Here is a 20,296-nt window from a genome sequence, read left to right as displayed (position 1 = left end):
AGGAATGAATAAAGAGCATTTGCAAAGACACTGAAGCAGGGAAAGCAGGATTTAGATCCAGAAAGACCTCATGCATATAGAGTCAGTGTGGTAAGATTAGCCCTGCTGCTGCTGCTAAGTCACTTCAGTCGTGTCCAACTCTGTGGGACCCCACAGACGGCAACCCACTAGGCTCCCCTGTCCCCAGGATTCTCCAGGCAGGAACACTGGAGTGGGTTGCCATTTCCTTCTCCAATGCATGAAAGTGAAAAGTGAAAGGGAAATCGCTCAGTCATGTCCAACTGTTCGAAACCCCATGGACTGCAGCCTCCCAGGCTTCTCTGTCCGTGGGATTTTCCAGGCAAGAGTACTGGAGTGGGTTGCCATTACCTTCCCCGAAGATTAGCCCTACATGGGAGGAATCAGTCTTCCTTGATTGTAATAGGAGAAATAAAGGAGAGTGTGGGTGAAATGCTCAGATGCTTATAGATTTTTGGCAGAAAGTAAGGATATCCTTGTTCCAGTAGCTTCCATTTTCTCTATGAAATGTAAAATCTTCTTATATGAAAGCAAGAGGGAGAAGGAAAAGAGTGGAATTATGAGGAGATGGAGCAATATATGAAGAAGTCTTCGTGGAAGAGTGTGAGAGTGAGCAGACTTGGACAAACTTATTAGTAAGATTCTGAAGCCATAGTCATACCAATCTTTTGTATAGTATGAGTTTTTCTCAGTATCAGAAATGGAAACGGCTGGCAGATGTTCACTCATCCAGCTAAATTAATGTTTGCAAGACATCGAGAGGGATGCCTGGCCCACTAAACAGACGTTGGTGATTGTTACCATAACTGGGGGTTAGCTGTAGGAGTAACAGAACAACAGAGAGGGAATGTACCACACGTTTACAAGGAAGTGATTATAATGAAGGTCAATGGAATCAGTCATAGATAAAAATGGAAGTAGGGTAACGGCAGTGGCATATAGGGGGAAAGTAGAGAGATCTGGGATGGTGTCTGGTGAGTGTCTGTTGGTAGGATGCTCAGGCGAATAACAGGATAGGAGAAGAACATTGCTCAAAGAATGAGGTCTGTGAAACAGAAGAAGCAAGGGCTTTAAAGAACCATTAATGCAGTCCACTTACTAAAGTGCGTGCTAAGTCACTTCATTAGTGTCTATAGTGTCTAACTCTTTCCGACCCCATGGACTGTAGCCCGCCAGGCTCCTCTGTCCGTGGGATTTTCCAGGCAAAAATACTGGAATGGTTTGCATGCCCTCCTCCAAGGGATCTTCCCTACCCAGGATCGAACCCATATCTCTTATGTCTCCTGCATTGGCAGGTGGGCTCTTTACCACTAGAGCCACCTGGAAAGCCCCAGGTGTGTTATGTGTTATTCTTGGTGAAAAGCAAATAAAAGCAAATGCTCTGTTGTCTAAATGACATCAGCAGTGACAGGAAATCCCCAAATTGCTTATAAACTGGAACATGGGGAATTTGACATTCTGAGAATGTCAAATTCATATGTCAGTGCTTATAATTACCTTAAAGATTTACATCAAAATATGAAGACCTGCTCAGGCTCCTCTCCTCATTTTCTCTGCCATCATACTCTGACCTTTCCCCATCATCAGGTCTGTTCTAGTGTAAGAGTAACGCAGAAACTGATGGCAGCAACTGCTCCAGCTGATCCTGTGGATGGACAGTACTGTCCTCTAGGTCTTTTTTGTGTCACAAAGACTAGATTGGTGTTTGTGAATATAGAGTAATACCGGCCTTAGGAATGGTTTGTTTTTCTTTTCCTTAAGTACTCTATGAAGCAGTTTCTAATATAATAATGAAAGTAACTTTTGTTTAAAAGTGTTCTGGAAAATGAAATATTGTATTCTAATTCATTCATGTCATTCTTCTCTTTTATTTTGTATCCAAGGCTTCAGCGGTTAGCCAAAGATCTTCTAAAACAGCTACAAGTACAAGACAGTGGCTCATGGGCGAACAATAAGGTTTCTGCTTTAGATCGGACCCTTGGTGAGGTCGCCAGAATATTGGAAAAAGAGGTATGTAACTCATCTCTGGCCCCTGGCTGTAATCTTTATGTTTCTTTCTTATTATGACAGGCCTTGGGACTACAAGGCAAACTCTAAATATATGTGTTTCTTTGGTGTTTCCAAAAGCCAGTCAACCATTGATGGATATTTTTTTCTTTTTGTTCTTATGATTTTGAAATTGTTTTTAGTTGTGTTAACTGAAGTCCTCTATGGCAAAAATACATTCTTTACATTGTAGTTTTCTCAGTTATATTTTTCCTAACATGGCGTTCTATTTTAAATAGAATCAGAGTAATAAAGATATACAGTTTTATGGCAGAAAATATAAGATTTGATTTATAAAGCTCATAAATCACAGATTTTCACAAAACACCAGTTTCCTTCCTGTTTCCAATAGAAGATTTGATAGTTTTCTTTAATGACTTACAGTCGTTAAATGTTTCAGTGACAGTTTAAAAAATCCTTAATGGTTTTAAAAGTATTTATTATTCACTATAGAAAATTTTAAAGGAACAAAGAAGAAATAAAACTCCCTGTAATATCCAATATTGACATTTTATTGTGTTTTTTCTAATATTTTACTGTACATTTTTACAGTATTTTATCTTGCTAATTTTATCATAAATATTTTATCATGTCTTATAAATTCTTTTAACTGAATGAACATATCACAATTTATACAATTTATATCACTTAGATGGTTTCTAATTTTTTTGTTTAAGGTGATGTTCATCTTTATTAGCTGTGATTTTTGTTTTCTTGGTTTAAACTGTATTGTGTTATATTTTATATATATGAAAGAATGTAGTGATAAAAATTACATAAATGCAGTGGGTTATGATCTCATGACCAACCCAAGGACTAAGTTGATCCCAGTATATTTATTATTTATAGTTCCCACTGGATTCCTTCCTCACCCTATCCCCCGCCTCTGCTCCCTTTCAGGAAATACTGTATAGAATTAAAGGGGTATCCTTTCTTTGTTTTATAAAAATAGTATTATTGATTTATCACATAAATGTATATTTAATTAATATATTATTTTGTTTTGCTTGTATTTGGCCTTTATAAAATATTACACTTCAGACTTCTTGGTTTTTTTCAATCAAAATTAAGGCTCTGAAGTTTTATTTAAGCTTATAAATGTAGCTATTTTTCATTTATTTTCTCTGTCGTACAGTGAGTACTACATTGTGTTAGTACTACAATTTTTTATATCATTCTTCTGACAATAGATGTTCATTTTCAGGATTTGATATGTGTGTGTGTGTGTGTGTGTAGATGGGGGTGATTGGAGAGAGGGAGAGAGGTAAGGGGCCGTGCTGCTCAAATAGTTTCTGTATTAGAACAATTCAAGAAGAATTTCTCTAAAGCAGGGAAGGAGCCTCAGACTTTAGTCTGCATCAGAATCACGTAGAGGACTTGTTAAAACACCTTGGGTTTCTGATTCAGTAGATCTGGAGTGGGTCCCAAGAATTTGTATTTCCAGTAAGTTCCCAAGTGACATTGATGCTGCTGATCCAAGGACTATACTTTGAGAGCTTGCTCTATTCTAGGCGGTATGCCTCAGGGGCAGAATTACTGGGTTTTCAGTCATATGAATAACCAACTTTACAAGACAGTGCTCAGCTGCGTTTTGGCATCAAACAACAGTCCTCTTTAGGAACTGAAAGCAGCATACTCACTGTGACATGACAGCAGAGCCACATGGAGTCGGTTCTTTTGTGTAACACGTCCTTTCAAAGTATGACAGTTCAGAAACTGGTAGTTGTCCGGCATGTACTGGATGGAATGTTTAGAGGTTTTATATGCCTTGGGGAAATCTCTAATTATTTTAAAATTAGCAGATACTGATTATTTTCTTTTTGTTTTTGAAAAAGGGTACTTATACTTTGAAATAAAAGGCACTGCTTGAAGATACTACCATGTAAACTTTATCCTACGAATATTGTTTTAGATTGAAGTAGTCACAGAATTTTTTAGTAAAAAGTAAAATGATCTGTGTAAGAAAGGTATTCAGTATGAAAATCTAAGTAAAGTTATTTCACTCACAAAGGGGCAATTTACCAGAATACCACTGATTCCTTATAATTTGAGGGAGAAAAATGTTGTCTGGCTCCCAGTCTAAATGGTCTGTGTCAGGAACCTTGCTGTAAAACTGTCCTCAGAGTATACTCTGCAGGACCACCTAAGAGTCTAAACTTACCTACAATAAGATCCTTTTGCAACTTTTAGAACTAAAATCCTTTTTACTTTGCCAAGACAGACACACTTTATGTGAAATCCTGTTCATAGAGTTATATTGACATTTCAGTGTAATTCAGCTGATGGTATTTATGATTTCAGTCTAGGAATTATAAATAACCATTCCTTTTTGTTTGGAAAACTGCCTGGAGTAACAAAATCATTAGCGTCAAAGCCAAGTACCCAGTGAAGAATTTGAAGACGGCCTAGAAGTGACAGGGGTGGGACTGGTGGAACTTGGGCAGGCACTCACTGAGGATGGTGAGAGATTAATCTTGAGGCCTTTGTCCTCTTGGTTTAGACCTCAACACGCTGATGCTTTCTGTTACTGCTTTGGCACAGTTTCCCTTAGGTAATTTTTCTGAAGTTCTGAGAACTGTTTTAGGGCTAACAGGTTAAAAGTGTGAAGCCCACAAGTGCTCCTGTCACAAAAAAGATTTGGAGACTAAGGAGATCTGGGTATTTTAGTACTTACTGTGTGACTCACGTTCCTTCTGGCTTCTTAGGTTCTCTGATTCCATTCAGGAATAAAACATTTGTAAGCTTTGTTGTGTGCATTATGCTTTTTAACAAACTGCGCCACAAACTGCTGCTCAAAGTATGAAATCTAATAGGAGATTTTCTCTTCACAAGGATTAAACCCACCAAAGCCTACACCCTGACATAATCATGAACTGTCTCACCTGCCCTCAGAGATTGCAAAGAAAGTGCCTCAGCATAGTACAGAAGGTATGGCCATAATCCAGCCCGGGAATAGATTTGCAGTCCAAATTCACATCACCCCTACTATTTTAGATGTTGAATTGAGTGTAAAGTAGTCCCAGATTGATTAGTAGCATCCCCTAGGAACCTGGCAGAAAGAAATGCAAATCCTAATTGGAAGAAGACACCTTTATCCTAGGCCTCAAGGCATTTCTGTGAAGTAATTTTATGAGAACAAGTGGCCACAGTCAAAACACAATCACAAAAGTAGATAAGTCATTATTAGTAAGCTCAAGCAGAAAGCAGAACTGCAAGACTTTGTAAATACCAGTCATAGATCATAAAACTGTATGTTTTATGTGTGAGGAAATAAAAGGCAGGATTGAAAATATCTACAGTTATGGACCTAACAATAGTGACACAGGAGGGAATTCAGAATAGTCCTCTCACTAATGACAGTTAATAAAGCTAAACAGACTATAAGCTGGTTCCAAACTGCTAATAGAGTAGTAAAGAATTACTGGTCCAAGATCTAGGAACATGGCATTTTGGGGCTGGGTATAGTTGGTGATCCAAAAAAGGTGGATGAGAAGCTTGAGTAATACTTTTAAGAATATTGCAGAACTGGTGGAGGAGAAACATTAGTGTCTAGGACTGTCAGCGCTAACACGGTGGCAAAAAGTCCATGTTTTGGGTTGAGACTTTAAAGGACTGAACTAAGAGAGAGGGTAAACAGAAAGTGTGCCAGTCACTGCACACACTGCAGCTAAAGGTCAAACCATCTGGGTGGCTGGGAAAGTCCTGATCATTGAAAAAAAAAAAACAGGAAAGTGATCTGGAATTGCTAATACCTGCAGGTACCTAACCAAAGCAAATAGAAAATCTACTCTGAAGGAAGATATTATAATAATCAACCTAAGCCTCAAATTATTTCAATAAAGTGATTTTAAAATATATTTTCTGGCAGAGAAAGATAGTTAAGCATATAAAATGCAAGACAACATGGATAAAAATCAATAGAAAGAAACAAATAGGGACTCTAGAACTATGCTTACTGTGTTCAAGGATATAAGTATTCATTTTTTTTAAAAGTACAGCACATTTGAAAGAAAATAGAAATTTGAGAACTGAATGTTTTTGTAATTAAAATTACAAAAACTGTAGATGAAATAACAGAATAAACCAACTGGAGAGAGAATTTGTGTACTGTAAGATAGGTCATAGGAAAGAATCCTGACTGAAGCACGGAGAGAAGATATGGAAAATACAGAGAAGAGTGTAAGAGGCATATAATATATAGTGAAAATACCTAATATATGTATAGTTATTCAGAAGGAGAGAAGTAGAAACATTATTTGAAGTAATTATCATTTAGAACTTTCTAAAACTTATAGATCAATCCACAGATTCATGAAACCAAATAAAGTTCAAGCAGGGTAAATTAAAAAGAAATCCACAGTCTACAGACATCATAGTAAAATTGAAGAAAATCATAGTGCAAGCCAATCTCATTCATGAACTTGGATTCAAATTTCCTAAGCAAATTTTGGCAAACCAAATCATGCAATGTGTTAAACGAATAATATGTAACAACAAAGTTAGATTTATTCAAGATATGCAAGTTTAGATTGTTGTTGGAATATCAGTCATAGCTTATATTAATGGAAGAAAAAGATCGCCTCAAAAGATGCAGTTAAAGAGCATTTGATAAAGGCATCACCAAAGCAATTCATGATGGTAAACCAGGAACAGAATGGAATTTCCTAATCTAACAATTTGTATCTGTCCAAAAAAAAAGCATAGCTGATATCATAAACTATTGAACAAGTTTAACAAAGCCACTAGATGCAAGGAGAGAATATAAAATTGTATTATGATGTCATCAAAAGAATTAAGCATTTAAGAGTAAATCTATCATGTTCATAGATTAGATTTTTTTTGTATCTCTTATTTAAAGCTGCAGAAATTAAGATGGTGTGCTGTTGGAGCAAAGATGGAGAAAAAGAAAAATATGAACAGTCTTATTCTAATGTATATGCTTGATGCATGGCATGTGAGGGATTTGTTTATGTCTATATGGAAAAAGAAGGTGAGGTGAAGCATTAGGAGAAAGTATGGTCTATTTTGTGAATGATGCTATAAAAATATCCTTATTTTTAAAAACTGAAACTTGACCTTAACTCACATCATAAACAAAAAATTCTAGATTGACCTAAATGTAAATAAAAAAATAGGAAATAACAGAAGAATGTCTTTTTGACTTTGGGGTTTTGCCTAGACAAGAAAAGTACAAAAAAGACATTAACCATAAAGGGAGGTGTTGATAAATTTGCATTAAAAGAGGAATTTTTATTCATCAAGAGACTCTAGGGAAAGAAAAGAATAAAAAAGAAACAGAATGGGAGAAGACATTTATATGTACAACTCACAAAGAAGGGTATCCAGAGCATATAAGGAATTCCTACAAGTTAATAAGGAAAGAAAAACCCCAACAACAACCCAATAGGAAAATGGTCAAGAGAATGGCATTCCAAAAGGAGAAATTTAAACAGCAATAAATAAATGCAAAGATAGTCAGTCTCTTTCAGAGAAGGCAATGGCACCCCACTCCAGTACTCTTGCCTGGAAAATCCCAAGGACGGAGGAGCCTGGTAGGCCGCAGTCCATGGGGTCTCGAAGAGTCGGACACGACTGAGCGACTTCACTTTCACTTTTCACTTTCATGCACTGGAGAAGGAAATGGCACCCTACTCCAGTACTCTTGCCTGGAGAATCCCAGGGACGGGGGAGCCTGCTGGTCTGCTGTCTATGGGGTCTCACAGAGTCGGACACGACTGAAGCAACTTAGCAGCAGCAGCAGTCAGTCTCTTTAATAATCATGAAAATCTAAATTAAAAATTTGGAATTATATTGTGAGTCACCTATCAGAATGGTAAAAAATTAAACACGGAAAATACCAAATATCAGCAAAGATCTAGAGCAGTGGGGATGCTTATATGCTGTTTGTGATAAGTTAGTGCTACCACTTTATTTTTTTAATTTTTATTGAAGTGTGGTTCATATACAACATTGTATTAGTTTCAGGTATACAGCAAAGTGAATTGGTTATATGTATACATATATCCACTCTTTTCCTATGTAGGTCATTACACAGTATTGAATAGAGTTCCCTATGCAATACAATAGGTTCTTCATTTCAGATCAGTTCAGTCGCTCAGTCATGTCCGACTCTTTGCGACCCCATGAATCGCAGCACGCAGGCCTCCCTGTCCATCACCAACTCCCGGAGTTCACCTAGACTCACGTCCATCGAGTCCGTGATGCCATCCAGCCATCTCATCCTCTGTCGTCCCCTTCTCCTGCTGCCCCCAATCCCTCCCAGCATCAGAGTCTTTTCCAATGAGTCAAGTCTTCGCATGAGGTGGCCAAAGTACTGGAGTTTCAGCTTTAGCATCATTCCTTCCAAAGAAATCCCAGGGCTGATCTCCTTCAGAATGGACTGGTTGGATCTCCTTGCAGTACAAGGGACTCTCAAGAATCTTCTCCAACACCACAGTTCAAAAGCATCAATTCTTTAGCGCTTAGCTTTCTTCACAGTCCCAACTCTCACATCCTTACATAACCACTGGAAAAACCATAGCCTTGACTAGGTGGACCTTTGTTGGCAAAGTAACGTCTCTGCTTTTGAATATGCTATCTAGGTTGGTCATAACTTTTCTTCCAAGGAGCAAGCATCTTTTTTTTTTTTTAAATTTTTTAAAGTATAAATTTATTTATTTTAATTGGAGGCTAATTACTTTACAATATTGTATTGGTTTTGCCATACATCAACATGAATCCACCACAGGTATACATGTGTTCCCCATCCTGAACCCCCCTCTCTCCTCCCTCCCCGTACCATCCCTCTAGGTAATCCCAGTGCACCAGCCCCAAGCATCCAGTATCATGCATTGAACCTGGACTGGCGATTCGTTTCATATATGATATTGTACATGTTTCAATGCCATTCTCCCAAATCATCCCATCCTCTCCCTCTCCCACAGAGTCCAAAAGACTGTTCTATACATCTGTGTCTCTTTTGCTCTCTTGCATACAGGGTTATCATTACCATCTTTCTAAATTCCATATATATGCGTTAGTATACTGTATTGGTGTTTTTCTTTCTGGCTTACTTTGTATAATAGGCTCCAGTTTCGTCCGCCTCATTAGAACTGATTCAAATGTATTCTTTTTAATTGCTGAGTAATACTTCATTGTGTATATGTACCACAGCTTTCTTATCCATTCATCTGCTGATGGACATCTAGGTTGCTTCCGTGTCATGGCTACTGTAAACAGTGCTGCGATGAACATTGGGGTACATGTGTCTCTTTCAATTCTGGTTTCCTCAGTGTGTATGCCCAGCAGTGGGATTGCTGGATCATAAGGCAGTTCAATTTCCAGTTTTTTAAGGAATCTCCACACTGTTCTCCATAGTGGCTGTACTAGTTTGCATTCCCACCAACAGTGTAAGAGAGTTCCCTTTTCTCCACACCCTCTCCAGCATTTATTGCTTGTAGACTTTTGGATCGCAGCCATTCTGACTGGCATGAAATGGTACCTCTTTGTGGTTTTGATTTGCATTTCTCTGATAATGAGTGATGTTGAGCATCTTTTCATGTGTTTGTTATCCATCTGTATGTCTTCTTTGGAGAAATGTCTATTTAGTTCTTTGGCCCAATTTCATGGCTGCAGTCACCATCTGCAGTGATTTTGGAGCCCAAAAAATAAAGGTTCTAGTTACCTATTTTATGCATAGTAGTGTGTATATGTCAGTCCCAATCTCCCAATTTATCTGTCCTCCTCTTTTCCCACTTGGTTACCTTAGGTTTGTTTTCTACATCAGTAACTCTATTTCTGTTTTGTAAATAAGTTCATTTGTACCATTTTTTTCTAATTCCACATAAGTGATATCTTACGATATTTGTCCTTCTCTGTCTGACTTATTTCCCTCTGTACAACTTTCACTCCGTACAACAATCACTAGGTCCATCCATGTTGCTGCAAATGGCATTATTTTGTTCTTATTCATGACTGCGTAATATTCTGTTGTATGTATGTGTGTGTGTGTGTATATATATATCATATCTTTATTCATTCATCCTTCAATGGATATTTAGGTTGCTTTCATGTCCTGGCTACTGTAAATAGTGCTGCAGTGAGCCTTGATGGGGTGTGTGTATCTTTTCAAATCATAGTTTTCTCCAGATATATGCCCAGGATCAACTAAAGTTGAAGGCATGCATATCGTATTTTACTTCTAGGTCTATATCTGAGAGGAGCTAATACATACATGCACAAGGAGACATGTGCATATAAATTCAAAGGTGGTATCATTTATTATTACCAAACATGGAAGATAACCCAAGTATCCTTCAACAGCTGAATATATAAATTATGGTAGCAGCATGGATATGTCTCACAGTGTGCAGTGAGTGAAACAATTCACCAAAATATATTTATACACTATTGCAGTTCCAGTTATATGAACTTCAAGAACAGACAAAGCTAACCTTACTGTTCTGGAATGTATACCTAGGTGGTAAAACTATAAAGAAGATACGGGAAGTATTTCTCATAAAAATCAGGATAATGATTGTCCAGAGAGGAGAGTGCTTGGTATGATCAGGGAGATTTACTGAAGGGGTTTCCAGATTCTTCTTTTTTCTTGACCAGATGGTGATGTTATACTCAAATTACTCTTCAAATTGTGTTATGTGTTTTCTTTTTTTTTTTCCTGGCTTTCTATATGTTTGTTATGTTTCACAATAAAAATTACACTAAAAGTTCAAGTTAAATTGCTTCAAAGACACTTTTGTTGCACAAATGTTTAATTATTTCAAATAAGAGTTTTTAAAACATTCTTGTGTATGCAAAGGCACTCTTCATTCTTGCCATGTATTAAATTTGTTCTAAGTAAATGTGATTTGTATTTGCATTGACTTTCTCAGTACTCTGCCACACTGAACATTACATTTAAGTTTGGATAGTAACAGCATCCCACAAGCTTTCTGTGGTTTATCAGTAACATGAGACATTTGTATGCTGTTACTATAAGTAAACAGTTTAAGCAGATGGATTGGACATGGATTTTGTCCAGTTGCCTTTCCTGACTTTTTTAGAATCCTGCCAAATTTAAATAGGGATTCAGCTGTAAGTCTCTTCAACCTCAATAAGTAAACCACATAGCTGACAGCATTCATAATTTAACTGAATCGAGAGATGTCAAATCACAATTGACTTTGTGATAACCTATAGCACACGCTGCCATACTTTGATGCTTTTGAAGTTCATCCTGCAAAATTCCACCAACAAAAAACTATAGAAGATAGAAAAGTAGAAACTCTGCCTTACCCCATCCTCTTCTTTCCTGCTTTTCACCAACTGAGGTTTGTGGCTATTTTATACATGCCTAGACTCAGAGAAGATAAACCACTAATCCCTAGGAGCTTTTTCACCCTAATGTGTGTTCAGAAATTGTGTTCAGGTCCTGCTGGGCACTGCCTCTTGTCCAAGCCTCACGGTTGCGTTAGGTTTTACTTCTCTTATTTTCAGCTGGAACTCTTCAGTTGTGAGAAAGTGGAAAACATTCAGTTGTGGGATCCTCTCATTTCGATCCCCTCACTTACAGTGTTCTCAATTTATGGTGTTATTTCCTCATAGCAGCTGCCTAATAACTGTATGTAGTTTGTATGACACCCATATTTTGTCAGAAGGTGTCAAGTATATCATATGGCCCAAAGTAAAATGAAAATGTTTCTCATACCTTCTTCAACTAGCTTGTTTTAGTCAACTAAATGGAATTGTTATTTTAAGAATCATACTGATCTTTAATATGTACATGGTTTGTATTTTTTAAAAAAACAGTGAAGGAAAGAGAAGAAATGTTTATATATTTTGTTTTAGGTGTGGTTATATACGTATGTCCAATTGCCAAAATGCATCAAACCAAATACTTAAATCTCTGCGTTTTACGTTAATTATCTCTCAGTAAAAAAAAAAAAAAAAATTAGGTGATCATGACTGAAAAATAGTGTATATTATATTTCAGATGATGAGGCTTGCCTTTATAAAAGCACACTACTTTAGTCATCTTGTCTGAAATCACTTACTGTGGTTTCTTTATGAAAAGTCCTCTTTTAAAAGCAAATAAATTTGTTATAAAAATTCAGTTATGAATATTTGCACTGCTAGTTTACAGCAACATTTTTATACAACTTGTGATATTTTCTATTATGATTATGCAAATTATCTCTTTGTGGACTGCTCTTAAATTCTTTTTAAGAACCTCTTACATAACATAGAAATTTATGTAAAACAGACTTGCACAGAAAATTAATAATTATAACAGCAAAAAACCTGGTGACTATTCCTTGAGAAACATCATTGTCAGCATCTCAAAACCCTCCAACCCACCTACATTTATTTTGCCAATCATACATTTCTCTTAACATTTGGATAAATTATTACTTTGGCTTTTTGGAAACCACTTTTTTTTAATTTTATGATTTTTGTCCCCTAAAGGCCCATTCCTAAATAATGTATGTTAGTTTAAACATGTCTAGTTTTGAACATTATATAAATGGAATGCTCTTCTCTGTAATTTGATGTTTTGCTTCTTCAAGATTATGTATTTAAAAATTTATGTTGTTGTAAGGGGTTTTTCCCATTGTTATATATTGTGTCATTATATAAATTTACCACAATAACATTTATCCATTTCACCACTAATGGACATTGGGTTGTTTTGATGAAATAAGTGCTTCTAAACATGTATCGTTGAACTCATGTGCAAGAATTTCCCTAGGGATGAATTCCTGGGTCGTATGGTATGTATATCTTTAATTTTTCTTGATAATGCTGTATTGTTTCCAAAATTATAACAAATGACTCTACTGCCAGCAAAGTATGAAAGTCCTTTCTCTCTTTCTAACACTTGATATTATCAGACTTTTTAATTTTTGCTGATCTTGAAGGTATGTAGTAGTACCACTTGCTGTAGTTTAATGTTCCTCTCTGTTTGCAGACAGGTTTGAGCACCTATTTGTACTGCTTGGCCATTTGAATTTTTTGTGACATGCCTGTTCAAATCTTTTGCCCATTTTTCTACTAATTTATTTTTTATGTTCTGGTTACCAATCCTCAGTTGTTCAAGTGTATTAAATATATACATTTCTATTACTCAGCTGTCATTTTATTCTCTTTTGGTTTTTTTGATGAACTGAAGTTCTTTTTTAAATTTATAATATTATATAAGTTACAACTGTACAATGTAGTGATGCACAATTTTTAAAGATTTTACTCAGTTTATAGTATTGGCTTTATTTCCTGTATTGTACAATGTATCCTTATAACTTATTTTATGCATAATAGTTCGTACCTCTTACTACCCTACCAAAATATCCCCGCCCCCGCCTCTCCCCTGTAACCACTGATTTGTTCTATCTGTGTCTGTTTCTTTTTTATTATGTTCACTAGTTTGTTGTATTTTAGATCCTAATTATAAGTGATATCATATAGTATTTCTTGGTTTATTAATATGGGGAAAGTTATCAGTATTTTATGGTTAATAGTTTTTGCTTATCTTTATAAACAATTGCCCCATTCCTGAATCAAGAAGTCTTTTTTATATTTTCTTGTAGAAGTTTTATAGTTTTGCTTTTACTTTTAGTTTATTATCCATCTGGAATTAATTTTTTGGCTTATTGTGAAGCTTAATTTCATTTTTTCCATCTGGGTGCTTAATTTTTTGAGCACCATTTATTAAAAAGACTAGTTTTTCCTTGTTATTCTTTGGTGCCTCATCTATCATAAGTCAAAGTTTTATAAATATGCATTTCTCTTCTATTTTTTGTTTTAATTTATTTTCTCCCCAGTTGTCTCTGATACACTGTTAAAACTGTCCATTAAATTCTTAATTTTAATCACAGTATTTTATTTTCCATGTCTAGAAAGCCTGTTTACTCTTTTTCACATATTCTATGGCTTTTTTTATAATTCCATGTTCTTTGCAGACATTTTTGAGCTTACTTTTTATTTATACACAGAAGATATCATTTTACAGTCTGATAATCTCAATATCTCACATCTTTATGTGCTTTTATACATTCTTTTCATGTCTTAGTTCCTTTTTCACCTATTAATTTTTCATCACATACTGATAAGTGTAATTGTGGAGAACTTTTGCATCTATATTCATAGCGTACTAGTCTGGAATTTCTTCTGATGTCTTTGTCTAGCTGTGATATCAGGGTGATACCAGCTTCATAGAATGAGATAGGAAGTGTTCCCTACTTCTGTTTTTTAGAGTAATTAGAGAAGGACTGGTGTTAATTCTTCTTTAAATGTTTGGTAGAATTGACCAGTGAAACCATCTGGTTCTGAGTTTTTCTTTGTTGAGAGATTTTTGAGTACTGATTCAATCTCTTTACTTGTTACAAATATATTTCAATTTTCTATTTCTTCTTAAGTCAGTTTTAGTAGTTTACATATATCTAGGAATTTGTTCATTTCATCTTGTTGGCATGTAATTGATCATAGTATGCTCTCATAATCCTTTTATATCTGCATGGTCAGTAATAATATCCCCACTTTCATTTCTGATTTTAGTTATTTGAGTCTTCTCTATTATGATTAGTTAAAAGTTTGTCGATTTAAAAAAAAAAAAAAAGTTTGTCGATTTTGTTGATCTTTTCAAAGAACCAATGTTAATTTTTCTCTTTGTTTTTCTATTCTCTATTTTATCTCCACTCTAATCTTTATTTCCTTTCTCTAAGTTGCTTCAGTCGTGTCTGACTCTATACGACCCCATAGACGGCAGCCCACCAGGCTCCTCTGCCCCTGAGATTTTCCAGGCAAGAGTACTGGAGTGGGTTGCCACTGCCTTCTCCACTATGAGCCATAGTACTCTCTAATAATTCTTTTACCTCTTTAAGGTCATGGTAATGTCCCCACTTTCATTTCTCATTTTAGTTATATGCATCTTTGCTCTTTTTGTCAGTCCAGCTTGTCAGTTATCTTTGCAAAGAACCAACTTTTAGTTTCAGTGACTCTTTATACTGCTTTCCATTCTCTATTTTATCTCCACTCTAATCTTTATTTCCTTTCTCTAAGTTGCTTCAGTCGTGTCTGACTCTATACGACCCCGTGGACTGTAGCCCACCAGGCTCCTCTGTCCATGGGATTTTCCAGGCAAAAGTACTGGAGTTGGGTGCCATTGCCTTCTTTTAGTTTAGGGTTATTAGCTTTGCGTTAGTTTGCTTTTCTTCTTCTAGTTCCTTAAAGTTTATTAGAGTTAAGTTATAGATTTGAGATCTTTGTTATTTTTAAAGCAGATAATTACATCTATAAATTTTTCTCTTAAACATCACTTTTGGTGAATTTCATAATTTATATTATATTCATTTTCCTTTATTTCAAAACATTTTCTGATTTCCCTTGTGATTTCTTCTTTGACCCATTCATTGTGCACAATGTATTATTTAATTTCCACATACCTGTGAGTCCTTCAGACTTTCTTCTGTTACTAATTTATGATTTCATTCTTTTGTGGTTAGAGAATATAATTTGTATAATTTCAGTCTTTTAAAATTTTTTTACATTTGTTTATGGTCATTGTAGTGGAACAATTTTAAAAATAATTGAAACCTAATATAATGGTGCCTTCCTCTGAAAATGTTTTATTTATTTTTGGTAGGTGCTAAGTATATTAATGTTTCCAGAATATCTTAATTCAAATTCAAGGCCAAAGGTTCCCTAGACCCCTTGGGGTGTCCTAACAAGCTGCAAGTATATGGACTGGCTGGCTAGCTTCCATTTCAGGCTTATTATGAGGGTGAGTCTTTTCAGTCTTGGGTGGAATGCTTAACTTGCGTCATTTTGTAAATGTTTCTCATGGATCAGCAAAAGCAGCCTTGAGGGCTGTGCTTCTGTCTCTTGATTTTTACCTTTTCCTGGATATTCAACTTGCAGTTCTCTTTCTGTTAGCTTTAATTTGTGTAGAATAATTTTTAAAAATGTTTTATTCAGCTTTTTTGTCATTTTTCAACAGGAGAGTTTATCTTAATTGCTAGTTTCTCATTTTAGAATGAGATAGTCCTTCTAGTGTCATTTAAAATTATACTTTTAAAATAAATTACAGACTGGAAGGATATTAAAGTAATGTCTATAACATCAGCATTTTGGGAAATGGCTGTTATACTTAAGTTAGCTAGTTGTGTAACTGAGAATCAGCTTGTTTCATATTAAGCTATGTTGCAAATATACGAAAACAGCTGTGTGTCCCCTTCCACTTAGAAAAGTATCACACAGAGGATTTAGTTTAAAAAGAGAATGCCTTTGCTGATGCATCAGTGAAGGTCCTTATTCAGAAAAGTATTTAGTTCATTGACCAGAACTGTAGAACATTAGAGTTGTTTATAACTAAATCCCAGCTACACATTTTTGGTGGTTATTTGTTATTTCTCCTTAGAACTAGGGGCTTCCCTGATGGCTCAGTGGTAGAAAATATCCCTACCGGTGCAGGAGACTCAAGTTCAATCCCTGGGTGGGAAATTCCCCTGGAGAAGGGCATGGCAACCCATGGCAGTATTCTTGCCTGGGAAATCCCACAGACAGAGGAGCCAGGCGGGCTACAGTCCATGGGGTCACAAATAGTAGGATGCGACTTAGTGACTAAACAACAAAAACAGCTTAGAATTAGACAGAATGTGTTTTGTTTTTTAAGGAGAGCTAAGCATGAGAAATCAAAACCAAGTTCACTACTTATCTAGCTAGGTAAATGCCAATAAACTGTCATTACCCACCTTTGCTGAGCTAAGGGAGGCTTCTCAAAGCTATTAGATACAAAAGTACCCTTCCCTGGAATGTCAGTTTTATACAAATTTTAGAGACCAAAAAATCATTAAAACTTCTTTTACACTCAGGTTTTTATGCAAAAGATCATGTGGCAAATAATTGAAAATATTTCACCAAGGCATGTCAGTTATTACATTAGGCAAGAAATGTCATAAAAATGATATTTGAGAGCCAGAAGTAGGACCATGAGTTATTTAATCTATATTTATGTTGCTAAAAATGACAATGCTGCTGCTAATATTAAGAACAAATTATTAGAGTTCTTTCTTCACTAACAAAGTTCTTATTGAGTACATTGTTGTTATGATTTAAGGAGATAGACAACACTGTATAAGAAACCCTTTCAGCCCTGCATATGATATGAGTGATTTTACCTCTCAGCAAGATGTGCTTTTTGAAGTTTCTGCCTATAGCATCCCAACAGTATTCCATCATGCTACCTCTCTGGCAGTGTTCTGCTCTTGGGCTCACCTTAGTGATTGATTGCTGGATGCAGTGAGTAAATACTTACTGTTTTTAACTACATTTGTATAAGTCTGGGTTCTCGGAAATAGTGACACTAAAAAATGAGAAATTGCCCGTATAAGGACCTTGATACTAGCTGTCTTCAGTTCAGCTTATATATATATTTTTTACTTTAATAGATTCCATGGCAAATACCTTGTATGTAAGTAAGACAAGAAGAAAACTATTTTCCTCCTCAATAGTATGTAATATAAAACATTGCTTTCTAGTTAAAATAAGCATAGATGAGATCATGGAAAAGAATGCAACATTTTAAAATTTTTGAAATAAAATTCTCATGAAGATGTTTCTTGCTGGTACTAAGGATATACTCCCCCTTCCCCTTCATGTCCCTGAAAACTCACTATTTTTCTGACTTTAGAAATTCTTAAATGAACATTTTGGAGAAACTCTACCTTGTAATAAATTAAATCATCTAGGTTGTCCTCTATCCCATCCTTAGGAACTGTGGAGAAATAAAGGATTGTTGAAAGTTACAGGTGATGTTGGTGAAAATTGCACCATCTGTGGGCAGATACTAAGGAAGCAGATGAGAGCAGTGTTGAAAGCGTGGACCTAGAACCTGCTGCCTGTTTACCTGGACAAATTAAGCAATCTGGGCTTCAGTCTTCCTTATCAGTAAAAAGTATGATGTTGACATGTCCAAAGGATTGTGTGGCTGTTAAATGAAACAATGTATGTTAAACTCATGGCAACAATTAGGCATTCATTAGATGTTGATACAGTATAATGCAGCTATTAAGACCACAGGCTTTGTAGTTATAAGCCTGAATTCAAATCACAAATCAGCCATGTAAATAGTAGCTCTGTGAGCTTAGCTAGATTATTAACCTTTATAGGAAACTTCATTTTCTTCCTTTCAAAAATATGAGTAGGATTACATATCTCTTTTTTGAGAATTAAAATTTAGTAGCAACATAAAAAAAATTTAGTAGCAACATAATCGGAGAAGGAAATGGCAACCCACTCCAGTGTTCTTGCCTGGAGAATCCCATGGACGGAGAAGCCTGGTAGGCTGCAGTCCATGGAGTCGCACAGAGTCGGACACGACTGAAGCAGCTTAGCAGCAGCAACATAATCAACTGTTATTTATTACAAGAATTAAAATATAGCATCTAAATTAATATAAACCATCATTTTAAATATTAAAAGAGAAAAACTATTAATAGAAACAGAACAGACATAAATTAAAATTCAACAATTATTCCTAGCTGTTAACAATTTTTAAGATTTAATTTAAGAAGAGCCTAGTTTAGGGTGGTTATCAAAAAACTGCCAAAGAACATCATATCTAATAATGAAACACTGATTCACTGTCCTGGAGGTCATGGCCAGCTCAATATAACAAGAAAAAGCTGTGCTGATAACTACCTGATGTGCACCAGTATAACCATGTGGATTGTTTGAAGTCATTTCTTCCCTTTGATTGGCTGATATCTGGTGAAATATGTTGCTAACATATCTGAACATGGCTGAGTACTCCCATTATCTTATCCACACACACCCATATCCCCTGGCCAGCTCCCAGCGCACGCCCCTGACGGCAACGAGAGGAAACTTCTGCAGATGGCTGATGAGCATCACAAAAAGCTGACTCAACTCTGAGGCACTGAGAAATCACCCAAATGTGAACATTCAGCACCACCCTAAGGAAAGCATTGGAAGGACTGATGATGAAGCTGAAGCTCCATTACTTTGGCCACCTGATACAAAGAGCCGACTCATTAGAAAAGACCCTGATGCTGGGAAAGATTGAAGGTGGGAGGATAAGGGGATGACAGAGGACAAGGTGGTTGGATGGCGTCACTGACTCAATGGACTTGAGTTTGAGCAAGCTCCGAGAGTTGGTGAAAGACAGGGAGCCTGGTGTGCTGCAGTCCATGGGGTCACAAAGGGTCAGACACAACTGAGTGAATGAACAGCAAGGGAAAGCAAAAGGGAGGCTGTCAGCACATGGACTGGCTTTGCAGGATCAAGAGAAGGCATATAATCTTTAACAGTTCCCTCACAAAAGGAACCAAAAGTGTGGAGCAAGTGTATTCATGGAAAAGTTCTGAGAAACCTTAGAATCACTAATAAAACTGACCAAGTTAATTTTTCCCCCAAAGCCAGACTTCTTTACTGTGATGGCTTCTTTAAATGATAACACAGCAATGCAAGACATGAAGGAAATATGATACAACCGAATGAACACAATTTTCCAGCAACTGACTCCAAAGAGATGGAGACCTAAAATTTAACCTGAGAAAGAATGAAAAGGAGTGAAGAAAACCTAACAAGAACCATGGTCTACCAGTAAGAAAAATAGTCTGCTTTATTGAGGACTTCCCTAGTGGCTCAGACGGTAAAGCGTCTGTTTACAGAGCAGGAGACCTGGGTTCGATACCTGGGTCAGAAGATCCCCTGGAGAAGGAAATGGCAATCCACTCCAGTATTATTGCCTGGAAAATCCCATGGACAGAGGATCCTGGTAGGCTATGGTCCATGGGGTCGCAAAGAGTTGGACACGACTGAGCAAATTCACTTTCTTTCTTTCTATTGAAGTACAAGTAGGGGAAGAAAGGGTCTCTTGAGAAAGTTTATTTAAAGAAATAATGCCTGAGAACTTCACAGTTATGGGAATTTGGAAAGGGTTTTGTATATCCAAATTCATGTAACTCACAGGTGCCCCAAAATTGCAATCCCAAATAATTTTTTTTTTTTTTTATGATCAGGCCATCCCATGCCTTTTTTTTTTTTTTAACTTTACAATATTGTATTGGTTTTGCCATATATCAACATGAATCTGCCACAGGTATACACGTGTTCCCCATCCTGAACCCTCCTCCCTCCTCCCTCCCCGTACCATCCCTCTGGGTCCTCCCAGTGCACCAGCCCCAAGCATCCAGTATCGTGCATCAAACCTGGACTG

At 36.3% G+C, this 20,296-nt stretch overlaps 1 protein-coding gene across 2 annotated transcripts in view; it reads left to right on the top strand.

Moving 5' to 3' along the window:
• Positions 1-20,296, top strand: part of SCAPER (S-phase cyclin A-associated protein in the ER) — a 419,465-nt gene that overhangs the window by 196,151 nt on the left and 203,018 nt on the right. For both annotated transcript variants that reach the window (XM_010843297.1, XM_010843296.1), the window contains exon 23: positions 1,902-2,028. In XM_010843297.1, the coding sequence (XP_010841599.1) occupies positions 1,902-2,028 (127 nt within the window). The remainder of the gene's footprint in view (positions 1-1,901; positions 2,029-20,296) is intronic.

This window comes from Bison bison, unplaced genomic scaffold, assembly GCF_000754665.1.
Source record: "Bison bison bison isolate TAMUID 2011002044 unplaced genomic scaffold, Bison_UMD1.0 scf7180017864181, whole genome shotgun sequence".
Classification (NCBI taxonomy): domain Eukaryota; kingdom Metazoa; phylum Chordata; class Mammalia; order Artiodactyla; family Bovidae; genus Bison; species Bison bison.
This window is presented reverse-complemented; position numbering and strand designations above follow the sequence as displayed.